At 43.4% G+C, this 15,162-nt stretch overlaps 2 protein-coding genes across 2 annotated transcripts; one reads left to right on the top strand and one right to left on the bottom strand.

Annotated features, from left to right (window-relative positions):
• Nucleotides 1-9,200: 9,200 nt before the first annotated feature.
• Nucleotides 9,201-10,601, top strand: LOC126560661 (putative gustatory receptor 28b). Its single transcript, XM_050216619.1, has 2 exons — nt 9,201-10,418; nt 10,488-10,601. The coding sequence occupies exons 1-2, from the start codon at nt 9,201-9,203 to the stop codon at nt 10,599-10,601; spliced, it is 1,332 nt and encodes a 443-aa protein (XP_050072576.1).
• An 883-nt stretch (nt 10,602-11,484) lies between these two features.
• On the bottom strand, nt 11,485-13,461 carry LOC126560660 (U2 small nuclear ribonucleoprotein auxiliary factor 35 kDa subunit-related protein 2). The gene is made up of 6 exons (XM_050216617.1): nt 13,433-13,461; nt 12,788-13,367; nt 12,488-12,726; nt 12,316-12,419; nt 11,993-12,149; nt 11,485-11,923 (listed from the first exon to the last, which is right to left on the bottom strand). Exons 1-6 carry the CDS (start codon nt 13,459-13,461, stop codon nt 11,485-11,487), a joined length of 1,548 nt encoding a protein of 515 aa, XP_050072574.1.
• Between the last annotated feature and the right edge of the window lie 1,701 nt (nt 13,462-15,162).

The following is a 15,162-nucleotide window of genomic DNA, read 5'->3' as shown; positions in this document are numbered from 1 at the left end:
CATCGAATAATTTGCACTAACGTAAGTTGTTGCACTCTGAAGCTGGATAGGGGAGGAAATTGGCAATCGGCACATCCTACCAAAATATTTTTCGTAATGCCTAAAGAAGACAACCCCAACGATCCACGCTCATTTCCAATTATAACTGCAAACAGATTGCAATAGAAAAAGAAAGAGTCTCGTTACGCGTACTGTGACAGCAGTTTTGGATCAGCCCGAGCGCTGCTAAACGCCCGGTTTTTGGGAATTTTGGCAATCATTGTGTTTAACTCCCACTCTGGGTGATGAACAACATGTACAGACAAAACAAAACAAAAAAATGCTTCTTCCCTTACCACTAAGCCCCAGATGGAGGTGGCTGATGTCCCACAGCATCAAATTTGACATCATACAACAATATTTAACCAGTTATAGCTTCTTCCCATCAAGACAATGTGGTTTTTTGCACTTTTTTTTTCCTTTATGTGTCGCTTACGCTTACGCGGTTGCATAAAGCTCGTTTAATAATTGCTCGTTGTCGCAGCAGCACCGAGATTCCGCGCCGTTTCATCTGGACCAAGATAAACAACAGCGGTTCTCTACGAAGGTTTTCAATTTTGGAAGCTGCGATCGGGTCGTCACGATCCCGGCCGTTCAAGTGCGTTGAATAATGCTCACTGAACATCGCACCATTCCGGCACATCTCATGACGCGCAATGACTGCTGAATGAACCATTCTTCAGGCGGTTGAGGCAGTAGGAATCCCTCGCTTGGCGACTTGAAGGGCTTTTCGTAGGACTCAAGATCCCGGGACGAGAAGCGTATCACACGCAGACCACGCACTCCAAACTCATCGCCATGATGCAACACCCCTGTGTGACCCTTGAGCGAGCTAATCTCACGTCTCACGGGGTCAGAATTGATATTATCCGTTTCGGAGATTACACGGCAGTGTAAAGAGTGTGTTCGGTTGATGTATTTTTTGATTTTTTTGTTTTTGGCTATCCTCTGCAGTACGATTACGGCCCGGTGCGAATCGCCCGATAAGTCGGCCCAGCGGGAGAGAGCGACCCGAGGTGTGCAAAGCACTCGAGCAACGGGGTAATATTGCGTCATCGCCATCACCATATCATGCCGATGGCACTTCTAGCGCGCCTGCCTGTGCTATTGGGAAAATGGCATCGACTGTCTTCCGCATCGGATAAACCGCCATACATCAGAGCATCAGAGTCACCACCTCGCCGCAAGGCTGTTTTATTGTTACTATTTTCGTACGCTCTCCACACCGTTCACCCTACGCCACTTTCTTTTTCTTATAGCCGATGGCCTTTGTCACCTCGGCCTACGGCGGCGGCCACGGCCGGGAATTTCGCCGGTCGCGACCCAAATCGCGTAGGTCTTTTCCGCCCATTTGGTCGGTCTGACGAGTGAAAATGGAGGTGGTGAGACCCATCGAGATCGCTCATCATCGGAGTGGTTGGTTGTTGCGAAGCGTACCCCGAAATTTGATGCCCATGTCATTGCGTAACCACTTTCGTTTACATAGCCACCGGCGCAATCAATGCCGATGCCACCGGCAGGCAAAGGTGTGCTTCCGATCTAGGGTCATAACACGATCGGCGGGGTCGCTGGGAGCGTGTGAACCAAGCAATGTTTCCCTCTTTACTTCCTCTGCACCATCGATGCGTCGATAGCATCGAATTTCCATCGCATTAATATGTGGGTCAGTGCTACCGCACTGTTTGTTGATGGGTAGGCTGGTAATCTAGTTCTACGCAGCCGCGCATGCAAGTGTACAGTGAGCTGAGCAATCAGTTTCCGCATGGCCACAAGTGAAGGGATGCTGTGATGACACGCCGGTCAATCAGTGGGCCCATTTGAATAGCACAAAACATTACGTTGATTAAACCAAAATATGACTTGCCTTGTACGCGCAACGCAATCTCCGCACAGGAACGACGACGGAGGAATCATAATTATGGCACTTCATTACTCTGCCTACAGCAAACACAACCTCCACTGCGTTTGCAGAAAACAACGTCAATCTGTTGGTACTACCGATGGCAATATATTGAGCAATGCCATCGATTGCGCACGACCGGGTGAGGAGGATGCATCTGTAGAACTGCTTAACTTTAAGCGACGCCAACATAGTACAGCACTTTGCCATGCAGTCATTTATCATCGCGTGCGCGAGCACATCACACACCACACACCACACACGACACACGAAGTTTGGGCTAGCCAACTTCTCGCACAACCGGGGAGCTAGAAGTGGAGATCAGACCTCCAAGAGCTGACGGAAAACAACTTTCCATTTTGTCTTAGCGCATCCTTTATTCTGTATGCGCCCGGCTGTGAAACACTGAAATTTGCCAGGCTTTGCGATAAAACCAGATGAGCATGAACTTGCCTCTGATTGGTGTTCTTCTATGCGAGGAAGCATCAAAGCGATTGAACACCGAAAAGTACAAATTTCAATTAGATGTCGGGAAGAGCCATTAATTTAAATTAATTTTGTTCGCCATATGCCAACAAAAGTGGGTATAATAAATCAAATTAAATGGTATCCTTGGGCTGTACTAGTGATGTTAAGCAAAGGAATGTACATCAGATTGGAAAGCTTAAATAAGATTTTTATATGATTTCAATAGCTTGAACGTCGTCTTCTTCTGGTTATTACTCGATTTAACCGCTTCGCAATCTTGGTCTGCTACAATCCTGGATACCTCTCACGATCTAGGACTGTAGCAACAACTACCTCGAAGGCCCAAAATGGACTTTACGGACATTCTCATGACACCACCAGCCTGTTGGAGCCAAACGGGTTTAATTCCCTGTAGACCATGCAAGTCCGGTGGTCGGGGCTGACTTGTAACCCCAGAGAGGTGAAATTTTGGTCGACTTCAAAGGTGCGATCACCTATCTGTTCCCTGCGTAAGTCAATGTCAAGGTAAACTAGGGACGCTGCTAGTACTAACGTCATGGTTTTCACCTCGTTAATGATCGCTTTGTGCGCCCTGCTTAATTATTTGGTTGGCTACATAGGAGAACTTCAAACCAATTATGTGTATACCATTAGCGGATGTCTAAATCTAGGATTGTTAACCAAAAAATGTCATGTGATACTGCTCAACCCCATTCTAACTTAACGTTACATATATTCACATTATATTCCTTAAAATTGCTGATATTCTTCTTGGCTTAAAGACCTACTAGGCCACGCCGGCCTTCGAATGGCTTACTAGACTTGCCAATACCACGTAGTTGGACAGTCTAATGACTGACTACGGGGATTGGGATTTTAACCCTGCTCCTACCGTGTACTCCCGCTCGTGTTAAAGACAACATAAAGCAGCATTTGGAATAATTCCGCTTGATCCTCTTCCTGATCTCTTGAGAGATTAATTTACATGTCCTGCAAACTTAAATGTAAGTCGTTCGACAATTATCCAACAACTCGAATTAACTGCCTTCTTCTAGTTGAAGTACCTTATTCTAGGATGCGTTTGAAGCATGATTACGTGCCAGTCATACTTTGCGGGCAACAGAAATATGCGATTTGTTTTTCCTTTCACCTCCACACCAACACTTTCCAATCGATCGATTGGAACTCACGGTATTCATCACGGCTTGAAAATGAGCACGAATCTAATGCTCCAGTATTGTGTGCTGCTGCTATGTCTTGATAGCTATGCTACGTACGTAATTTTAATGGCTACCCTGCAGCACCTCAATCCAGTATCCAGTTACGGACGCGATCGCGATGCTCCGGTTTGTAATGAGCGGATTAACGTTACGACACACTTGTGCACTTACTCACCCATTATTCCACCACTAAATAGCGTCACCTACAAAAATTCATCATCCGTACAAAAAGGGTTATGGGCTGGGAAGCATTACATAAATTCCAAAACAACAACAAAAAATGCTGCTTACTTTCGATTAAACGGTTCACAGCGATTGTTTCGCTATTCTTTTGTCTTCCCTACCAAGGACGCGACTAGTCAATCAATAAAATATCAATTATTAGAAAACAAACCATCTTAGCCATCGCTCCACAATACAACACACTGCAGCTTGATACGCTTAGATACCACAGACAAGCATTGTTCCCGTTGGTCGTATCTCTTTTGCTGATGATAAACCGAATACATTTGAGGGCTGCAATTAGCATCTTTCGCATACGAGCAAGAAAGACAAATATTGAGAAGCCTTCTTGGGCCTCATCGAAAAGGTTTTGCCAGAAGCTATTATTGCAGATTTCTCACGTCGGCGGACTCCTTTATAAAGAACTATCAGTGCAATTTGTCTTGAAGATACAAAGTATTTACTTGGCAAAACTATGGAACGAGGTTAACGTTTGTGGCGATTTTCATTTTGATACGATTCACAAACTCAACTGCAAACACAAAACCATCATACAGCATGAGTTTTCTTGTGCATTCAGATTGTTCCTGAGTGTAATGTAATTATTTTCATTTATTTGTTCACACCGCAATAATTTAGATTGTTGACTAAGGACCGTAGATGCATGACCTACGATATGAAGAATTCATTCTGTATGATCTCTAGCCAGTGGCGTACAACGAAAAGAATTGATAAGCGTGCGAGCTGCTGTTACGTTCGCTGTTACCTTCAGCGATAAAACAAACAGATGATCAGTCAATCTTCTGTTGATAGACGTAAAGGCAAATGCAGATTTCTAACCGAAAACCCAGCTACCCATTGGCGGTCCCAAACGACCAAATCAGGTAGGATCAACGAGCATGAAAATGAAAGTCATTCACGTCCACGACGGTACACATGGATGGCTGAACTTGCGATCAAGTGTTCCTCTCTAAAAGCGCATCTGCGCAGGCATTGGGATTGCGTGAAGTTCAAGTTGAAATGATCTTTGCCCGAGCGGCAGGCAACGCTTGCCAGACGGCATGATGCAGTGTGGTGCATTGATATAACCGGTTCCGGTTACGTGCCAGCTCCGTGCAAACATTAGCAAACGGAATTAGTCAGGAGACGGACATGTGATGACCGTCGGAATATTGTTGAAGGAGACAACTCTTACTTTTTCCTCTTTTCAACATGTACGTCTAGGCTCATAGCCCAGGGGACAACTTTTGAAGTTGTTTAGAAGAAGCGACAAAAAATGATGTCAAGTAGTGCTTATTGGCCATAGTTGATAAAAAGCAGACGAATGCAGGAGATCCACCGATTTGCCATAATATTTCGCAAAATTTTTCCTTCCGGAGGAGACGGCATTCGATTGCGTCCTTCCTGAAAAAGTTTCCTTAAACGGAAGATTTCGACAAGCGATAAGAACGCGAGCACCATTTCATGAATCGACATCCGACTTAATGAGTACCCTCGGCCGCTAGACTTAGATTTAGGATTCTTTTTTTTGTTTTTAACGTCAAGTACCGCATTAATGGGGTGTCAAAATAAGATGCTACGGATGGTTCAAGGACAGGTTCGGCGTGACTGAAGTGGTTCACGGTCGGCCGCTCGCTATGATCTCGATCGTTCACCAAACCATTCCCTGTACCCAATGCGCTCGCACTCCCTTGAATGGATGAACCTTCCGACACCCGATCCAACCCGTCGGTAGCCTATGCCGCACGATCGTCGGACGATCGGTGAACGGATTTGCTGACTCTGGATCCTTCCTTGCGTCAATGACAACCGCAGCAAATGGGCCATCTGCCATCAATGGCGAGATGACCCGTGGCAGACGAACACAGATTCCTCCGGCAAATCGTCCAATCGTTGAATTTTTAATACTCCATCCATTCATTATAGCAAGGCCGCTCGGTAGCGTTCGGGGGTTTCAATGTTTGCATGTACACTTTACCTCCCTCCCTGAGTTTACCCCAACGTAACGAGGGTTCACGGTAGGATACTAGAATTTGATGAATTTTCGGACATCAGCCATTGTTTTTATCGCATTGCCATTCACCCGGTTCAGTATGTCCTTCCGGGGAATGGCCGTGATACCGGAATGGTACGTTGAAGCAAACGAAATGGCAAATTTCAGCGTTATCAAACTATTTGCGAGAAAAAAAAATGGATACCACGAAACAGACTTCATCTAGATGAAGTTGATGTTAGAAACAGGAAACAGAATAGATCAGTGTCATTAAAATGTTAGCATTTGAAGTTTGATCTGGAATTTTCAATGGCTCACTCATAATATATTAGAAACACAAGACATGCAAGGGCAATGGACAACTGAATGTGTAAACTTATTTTTGATTCTAACAAAATCGTGGTGAATCACAAAATTATAATTTTCTTTAAACTTTTACCTCTTACAAACAAACTTATAAATTACAAACTTTAAAAATTAAATAAATTAAAAGGTTTACCGGGGGCTGTGGGCGGCGCCGGTTTTCAAACGGCTGGACCGGGGTTCAAATCCCATCTGGACCGTTCCCCCGTAGTGAGGACTGATTAACCAACTACGTGGTATCGGCAGTCTAGAAAGCCATTTCGATGGCCGGCATGACCTTAGAGAGAGTTCGTTAAGCCAAGAAGAAGAAGACAAACTTTACAAACTTTATTAACTACTACCGATGTCCATCTCGAAAGATTTATTTGGCTTATTTAGTTTTTGTTTTTTGCTTTGCTTTCTTTTGCATTTCAATCTTGAAATATATTTCTGTCTTTAACCCTTGTATTACCCATGAATGGATAATTAGTTCAGCGTACAACAAATTATTCAGGGTGGAATTCGATGCGAAAATCAGACGCCTGAGCTTCTGGACCACCGGACCGATCACATGAACATTCTGCACACACTTAGGAAAGAAATTAACATACGGAGACAAAACGTTTAACTTCCTAAATTAAAGCATTCGATGAGACAATTTCTATTTTTCAATCATCTCCGTGAATTCAGCAACCAATCACTAAAACTCATACTTGCTAACCTGCTATAGACTTAAGGCGAGAGGTGAGCAATCCAGTGGCGGTTGAAATCCTACGGATTGAAGCGGAATTAGATTTATACCACCATCCGTCGGTACCGAGAGACAGGCTCGGCCAAGGTCCGTGTGAGATCCGGACGGCACCGTTCGGCGAGGACGCCAGCAGCCATTAAGTGGGTTCATCAAAAAATGAACCACTCGATCCGGAAGACCGCTTCTGACCTGGATATGTTGATCGGGTATGCTCACACCATCATGAAAAAGGACCTGGGATACAAGTCGTACATAAAACGGTAGGTTTGCGGAATAGCAGAGGCTACAACGAAAAAGAAGCTGGACAGAGTCAAACTGCTACTTTCGAGACACGCAGGTCAGGAGTTCCTTTTAGCTGGGAAACTCTTCCAAAATGAACTTTTGTGGGCGCTGTGGGCGTTCGTCAGCCTCTTCCGTCCTTCATAAACATCAGGCGAATCCAAAGTACCACTTCGGTGATGGTTTCGGTAATGGTGGCGCGGGAAGCTCCCTCCGGAGTTTATCGAGAAAAACTCCTTCATAAACATCAGGCGAATCCAAAGTACCACTTCGGTGATGGTTTCGGTAATGGTGGCGCTGGAAGCTCCCACCGGAGTTTATCGAGAAAAACGTGATAATCAACGCAGCGTATCATAAGACCGAATATCCGAAAAAAATAGTATCCCCGGTACTTCGGGACCTCTGCCGGAAGGATCATCACGTCTTTCAACAGGACGGTGCACTGGCCCACACCACTAATATCGTAATTTGTACCCTCCTAGCTCCTCGAACCTTAATCTCCGAATTGTATGTATTCTCATACTATGAACCAATATAAGAAATTCATTTAGAAGATCTGTGACGAGGTGCCGTTGGATCAGTTGTGTGCCGGGTGCAATTCTTTTGAAAAACGTTTCAAGCTCGTCTCGGCCTCCCAGCTCCAGGGGCCCTATCCGACTGCCTACTCCACCCAATGTTAGTTCCGATACTGCCCGCCATAAAGCCCAAAGTAGGTGCGTTCCCAGCGAATATGCCCTAAAGGTTCTCAATGAGTACTGTCTAGATAAAAATTTACTTAGAAAAGAATATCTTGTATTTTTTTTCCAATTTTTTAAAGTTTATTCGAATATATTCAACTTCTTCTTCTTGGCTTAATGACCTCTAAGGTCTAAGGCCGGCATGGCCATCGAAATGGCTTACTAGGCTGCCGATACCATGTAGTTGGTTAGTCAGTCCTCACTACGGGGATTTGAACCCCGGTCCCGCCGTTTGGAGACCAGCACCGCTGTCGCCTACACCATCGGGCCCCCCTATTAACTTAGTTAAGTACTGGATTCGAAGGAGCCTTGAGATCTACCGAACGAACGAATAAATGAACTTAAATCCTTCTTTGTTTACGAAAGATTAAATGAAACGCAGCTCCAACAATTTTCTTCAGTTGAATGAAGCTGTCACAAAAATTAGTTCAATAATCACGCCACACAATTCCTACAGTGTCTTGTTATTAAGTATCAGAGTTAAGAAACCTCAACAAAAGAGATGTTATCGAAACGACGGTTTATTTCATACTGGCGTTTTTCTACTGTTGCATCATCCAACGATTCCTCTAAAGATAGATTTGATGGTTATCCGACCAATGTTTACATGGAGCGTTGGAGCTATAAAGCAAAATTCAAACAACGCTTTATGCGCATCAACCATGGCACACCTACCGAAAGGCTGTCAGCGAATGTCCTGCTGAACGATAGGATCGCTCGTCACGTTTATTACAATCGTTTCCGTAAATGGCACTCGGATGATACTACACCCAACCGCCGACACCTGCAAACACATTAGGAAAAGCCTCACCCATACGATGAAACAAAGTAGAGAAAGTCAATCAGCTGCACACATGTGCAAAGGCAGCACACTATATCAGTTGGGAAAATGAAACGGAAAGTTTTATTCTCCGACCGTTCAGTTTACTAAAAAAAAAAGTGGCCCCGTTTACTAAAAAAAAAGTGGCCGCAAGGGTATAGTAGTTGATTAGGGTATCAGTGGTTAGTTTTCTCTAGAGCAAATATACACACACACCATAGTGATATTTAACGATGCAAATGATATTCTTGTTGAGACTGATAGCCGTCACTCATCACGACATTTTCCGAACGAAAAAATGGAACGACCAGAGCACCTAACGGTACGGGTCATCAAACAAAATGGGTTCAAAGTAAAACCTCGTGAGATACGATAAACGTTTTAGTTTGCCAACCGATACGAACCGAAATACATCTAGCCCTACGGAAGATGCGGAAGTGCTTGCGAACATTTCTCAATCCAAAGGATTTTTACGCCGCCCAGCGGCCAGTGTTGCGTGTTTCCTTCTTAGTCGGTATGACACCGTTTACGGTCGTGAAGGGACCGACGGAGCTGATGATGCTGCGCTGCACACCATTTGGCTACATCAATTCCAGCGTGCACGTGATCCTGTTCTGTAGTTGCTACGTGAATGCACTACTTAACGGGGAAACCATAACGCGATTTTTCTTTCGCACCGACATCAGCACGTTGGGCGATGTGTTGCAGTTTACCATCGGCATCACAGCACTTTTCATGACATTCTTCTGCAGCATTTTCCAACGGAACAAGCTGATCAAGTCGTTCCACGCGTTGGCTAGCATCGATCGACGCTTCAAGGAAATCGGCATGGAAACAAACTACAAGAGCACGCTGCACTACAACCTGCTGGTGATGTGCACCAAAGTGATTATCACTTCGCTGTATTTGGTCGTGTGCCTAACCGTGTTTATCTCCTCCAACACGTACCCCAGTGTAACCACGTGGATGGCATTTCTGCTACCCTATTTCATGATGTCGATGGTGATCGTGCTATTCCTGTGCTTTGTCAATCAAACCAAGCATCGATTTCATCTACTGAACAAGGTGTTGAAACACCTCAGACAGGCCGCGTTGGAAAAGAGAATCTCACCCCAACGACGACCCAGCTACTGGCATGCGATCAAGATACAGCGTCCACTAGGTATCGCGTCCGTTTACTCCAACAATGACAAATCTATGCCGGACGTTGTTTCCACCGTGGCCGAAATACAGGACGCGTTATGCGAAGCGTGTAGCTGCGCCGAAGACTACTTTACGATCCAAATGCTAACCATCGTCACGATCGTGTTTGTAATCATCGTGTTCAATTCGTACTACGTGCTGGACGCGTTGCTCGGATCCACCTCGCGCGACACACCCTTCTCCAAGGGTCAGTTTGCGATGTTTTTCCTCTGCCAAGCCATGGTGTACGGGTTCGGGGTGTTTAACATCGTGTACGGGAGCAGCTCATTAATGCAAGAGAACGACAACATTGGCTCTAACGTTCACAAGCTGCTTAACGCGTCTGCCGGAGCGGACAGTGAGCTGGCGGGAAAATTGATGCAACTATCGCTACAAATGGTACACCGCAAAGTACGCTTTTCCGCTTGCGGACTGTTTAGTCTGGATTTTTCACTTATTTTTACAGTACGTATTAGTCATGTAAAATTTGGTTAAGTTATATCGTGTACTTTAATTACTCTTCTACTCACACAGCTCGTCGGAGCAGCGACTACATATTTGGTCATATTGATCCAGTACGAGTTAAGCATGGACGAGAGTAAACACGAAACTATAGCCAGGGCGTTTCTAGGAAATGAAACATGGTAATATCCATTCATCATCATACATCTTTCATTTAGGTAAGATTATCCGTGTTGTTTGTAACGTAAGCAATAGCAAAATGTTAAATAAAAAGCATCCATCCGTGAATATACTCAGAACACTCTAGCTGTGCTAATAGCGGACGATTTACGTCGGCGTTAATGACTGCGTTCAAACGAGATTGCATAGATTTACATTTTACCCTATTGACAAAATTGCCTTAATAACCACTACTAAAGGTTTTTTTTTCAATACAAATTTGCCGTGTCTTAGTGTCTTAGTTGGTGGATATACAGAGATTTGTTCAATAGGGTAAATTAAGCTTCATACACCTTATGCAATATTTTACTAGACAAACTTGAAAATATTGGTATAGATGTGTGTGAGAAACAAAAATTGAGGAAATGCCCTAATAATCTTGTTTATATACATAGTCATCACATGCGGTGCTGACAATACCGCGCAAGCCGTCATACTTAAAATAAATAACTAAAATAAGATGATAAAAACAGGTACTCACTTTTCTCGTTAATTGTGACGCTCACGCTGTTCATCGTTTAACCAGATTGGATGTCTTGGGTACACTGTAGTTACAGTTGAGCACAAAAATGTCTTTTTTCATCTCTCTTGTTCGCAGCCATAGTACCTCTTTAGATACGATTACGTCGTTGTTGCATTCAAGCGGTTAAGAATCACTCTAATCGTCTCTGCTGTAGGGTAATATCTGTTTCGACTGGAGAACATGGCTATTACATTTGAGATGGTTAACTCTTCTCCAAACTGGATATTCATAGGACGTCTAACGGCGAGGACTCTCGAACATCAAATGCTTAGGTGTCTCTTTGAGATCTTAACACTCGCATAAGAGTAAGTCTCCGTAAAACTGTTCTTAGACCCTTCTTTCGTTTGTCTTTGTTGTGCGGGATCTAAGTCGCGAAGGACTACCGCTAGATGATCGTCGTGCAGTTTTTCTGTTACGGTTGTAATTTTTATCATCGTCATAGCGATTTTTAGAATTGTGCACTTTTAGTCTTTCATTTTTCCCGTTTTGAGAACGGCTCCGATTTCGACTTTGGCTTCGACTACCACTGCGACTCCGATTCCGAGCACGATTCCGACTACGAATGCGAGATGGACTGCGATTGTGTTTAGGCGTAGAACTTGACCGTTCAGATGCATGTTCACTATTCCTACCATTATGCTGTTTTCTTTTTTCATCCTTCTTAGGATCTGATTTCTCATCTTCCATTTCTGGTGATTCAGACCATCGCCATTGTGCAGCTTTCCTCGTAGACTCTCCACGATTTGTTGTTATTTCATCCCACGACCTTTGAAAAAGTAAAATGTGTTAATGTATAACCGAGCTCTAGCTCTAAGAAATAGTTGGTGGGCAATACTTTTCTACTAGCGGCGTTGCAAGGTGCACAAGTTCTTCCTTCCGCATCGATCTACTCTCCTGAAAATGATTGTACACGTAACGGTGATCTGGATTCTTGAGAATGTGCAAAAAATTGCATCCTGCTCCTTTATGACATCGCTTAAGCTCGAAAAGTCCTGTAATTTCGATCCGACATATTTCACATTACAACTTGCTAATAATTTCTATTCAAGCACACAGTTGTTTAATGTATATGGGTTAAGGATAAAACTGTCTCTATCGATGATGAATACTGATTTTGAACAAAATTTGAAAAAGGATACACTTTGTATGGTTATTTACCGCAAACCGCCATTGGCCACACGATTGGATTCCTGAATTCCACGTGAAGTTGTTTTTTAGCGTAGAATCTTCCGTTCATTCGCAAATATGCAGCAGCTGCATTTCTGTTAGAATAAAAAAACATACGTACCCTTTAGACTTCCAACACATTTTTACATGTGGCTCTTTTTACCTCAACAATTCATATTCTATGTACGCACTGCCTCTTAAGTGTGGTCCCGAATTTCTACAAACAAAAATATGTTTGATTTTACCAAACATTTCAAACTCCATAATTATGTCACGGAAGAACTCGTTGAAACAATTTCTTAAATCATCTTCATCGAACTCGAGACGGGCATCCTGGCCGTACTCGGCATGTACCGTCTGCTCCAGGGCAGGGTGGCTGAAGAAGTTAGGAATCAACAAGAGCTGGCAAGAAGGACAGTGTTTTTTAGTAATTTAACTAGCTAAAATTGCTCGAACAACTTACCGCACTCACGCCAGGTGTAGGATGATTCCCGCAACATCTATAACCGTGTCGACATGCGCCTGTTTTCAGGAAGAATTTACAATTCTCCGCATCGATCCTTGTATTGTGTACGCTTTGAAGTTCGTTCAAATATTCTTCAGCACCGGTTGCTGCAAATTCTTGCAATTTAACATGTCGCTCGTGCAACATGCGGCGCAGCAGTTCCTTTTGCTTTAATTGTTCTTCTTTGGCTTGTTTTATCTTACTTTCACATTCTTCGAACTCCTTCCGTATCTTTTCTCTTTTTTCTTGTTCCTTGCGTTCTTTCGCTTCTTCGTTCTTGCGCAATTCTTGGAATCTTATTTGAAATTTATGCTCTTTTTCTAACCAAATTGCATTTTGAAGCGCGCGTTCCAATTCTTCGCGTTGTGCTGCAATCTGTTCTTCACGCTCCTTCTCAGCAAGATACTGCTGATACGCTGGACAAGCTAATTTCCGAGCTTCCTCCGCAGCAGCTTCTATCCGTTCTTTCTCTTGTGCGACTTTTTGACGAATAGCTTTGCGTCGCCTTTTCTTCAACAATTTTCGCCATTCTCGATGCCTTAAAGAGCGAAATATGAATAAGACGGACATCGTAATGAATTTGTTTTTTATCCAAATACTCACCTCATTTTACCTTCCGGCATAGCGTTCATGTATCACACCAATGTTATTGTTATGATTCTGCGGACATTGACGTTTCCCAGTTCCCAGTCGACAATGCCCTTCAATTCAAGTAGAGATTGATACCAAGGTGCTTAAATACAAGGTATTGCTTTCGATGTTTATCATATTTCGAGACGATGTTTTGAATGTTTAATATGTTGGTTGCATTTCAATGCATATTCGTTACATAACATGCAACAATGCAAACCCCTATTGACAAAATTGCTTAAATAACCCTTACTTAGGTTTTTTTCGTTACAAATTTGCCTTAACATGGCCTCAGTTAGTGGATTTACAATGATTTTGTCAATAGGTTTGTCTAGAAACGGCGACGGTTGTCTAGTTCTACTCTTTTTAGTACCTACTCAAAGGCACTTTTCTTCTTCTTGTTGGTTTAACAACCTCTAAGGTCATGCCGGCCATCGAAATGGCTTACTAGACATCGAAATGGCTCACTACGGGGGGACGGTCCGGATGTGAACCCCGGTCCTGCCGTTTTAAGACCGGCGCCGCTGTCGCCTACACCACCGAGAAGCCCCCTACTACTACTAAGGCACTACCAAGGCAAATTTGAATTGAAAAGAACCTTATTAGTGGTTATTAAGGCAATTTTGTCAATAGGGTCGAACAACCTGTAACGAACTTCTAAATCACGATGGCCATCCAATGGCTTACGAGACTTGCTGGTACAACGTAGTTAGATGGTCAGCCCTCACTACAGGAAAGTGAGTTCGGATGAGATATGAACCCCGGTCCTGCTGTGTGAAGACCTGCGCCACTGTCACCTCTACCATCGAACCACCTTAGAGAACTAGGCGAGGTACTTATTATATCTAAAAATATGCGGGCCATGACAGATTACAAAACGAAAACTTTTGGCTTTTATGAGTGTTTTTGAATTTTTCTCACAAGGTAGGAAATACGTGATCCAGATAAGAGCCAGAGCGCAGGAATACTCTTGATCGCAGTGGATCAATGGTATGGCATGAAAAAATAAGAAACATGAAAGAAAATGGGGAGAAATTCTTTAAACAATCATCATAAAAAATCTAAATTATAAATAGCGGTTAGAAGAATATCCATTTAATTTTTTTTTGAATCAATTTCTAACTGTATGTTGGTATAAGTGTGCAATAAATAACCCATGTATAGAATCCTGAAATCCGTATACTGGTATATGTGATACTTATTCTTCTTCTTCTTCTTATTGGATTAACGACCTCTAAGGTCATGCCGGCCATCGAAATGGCTTTCTAGACTGCCGATACCACGTAGTTGGTTAGTCAGGCCTCACTACGGAGGAACGGTCCAGATGGGATTTGAACCCCGGTCCTGCCGTTTGAAGACCGGCGCCACTGTCGCCTACACCACCCGGCCGTCCAATATACTTATTATACTTATTATTATACAACCCAATAATGCAATATATTGTGAACATTGCTAGAGCTCATAAATTTAAGATTTTTTAATTCAATGTGATCCAGGTCAGAATAATGTTATAATCTAGCTAAACAGATGTTTGGGTTTCGGAGCTTTCGTGAAGAACCGACCATAAGAAGGTGTCTAGTCATACGAGCCTCGGGCATTTGAGGACACCCGAATATTGTAGGACAGGCATCCTCGATACTAAGCCCGTGGAAGGATATGTTCTATCGAAGGTAAAAAAATCATAATCAATCAAACTACCTAAC

Source organism: Anopheles maculipalpis, chromosome 3RL (genome assembly GCF_943734695.1).
Source record: "Anopheles maculipalpis chromosome 3RL, idAnoMacuDA_375_x, whole genome shotgun sequence".
Lineage (NCBI taxonomy): Eukaryota > Metazoa > Arthropoda > Insecta > Diptera > Culicidae > Anopheles > Anopheles maculipalpis.
Note: the sequence above shows the minus strand (reverse complement) of the source record. Positions and strands in the feature narration are given on the sequence as shown.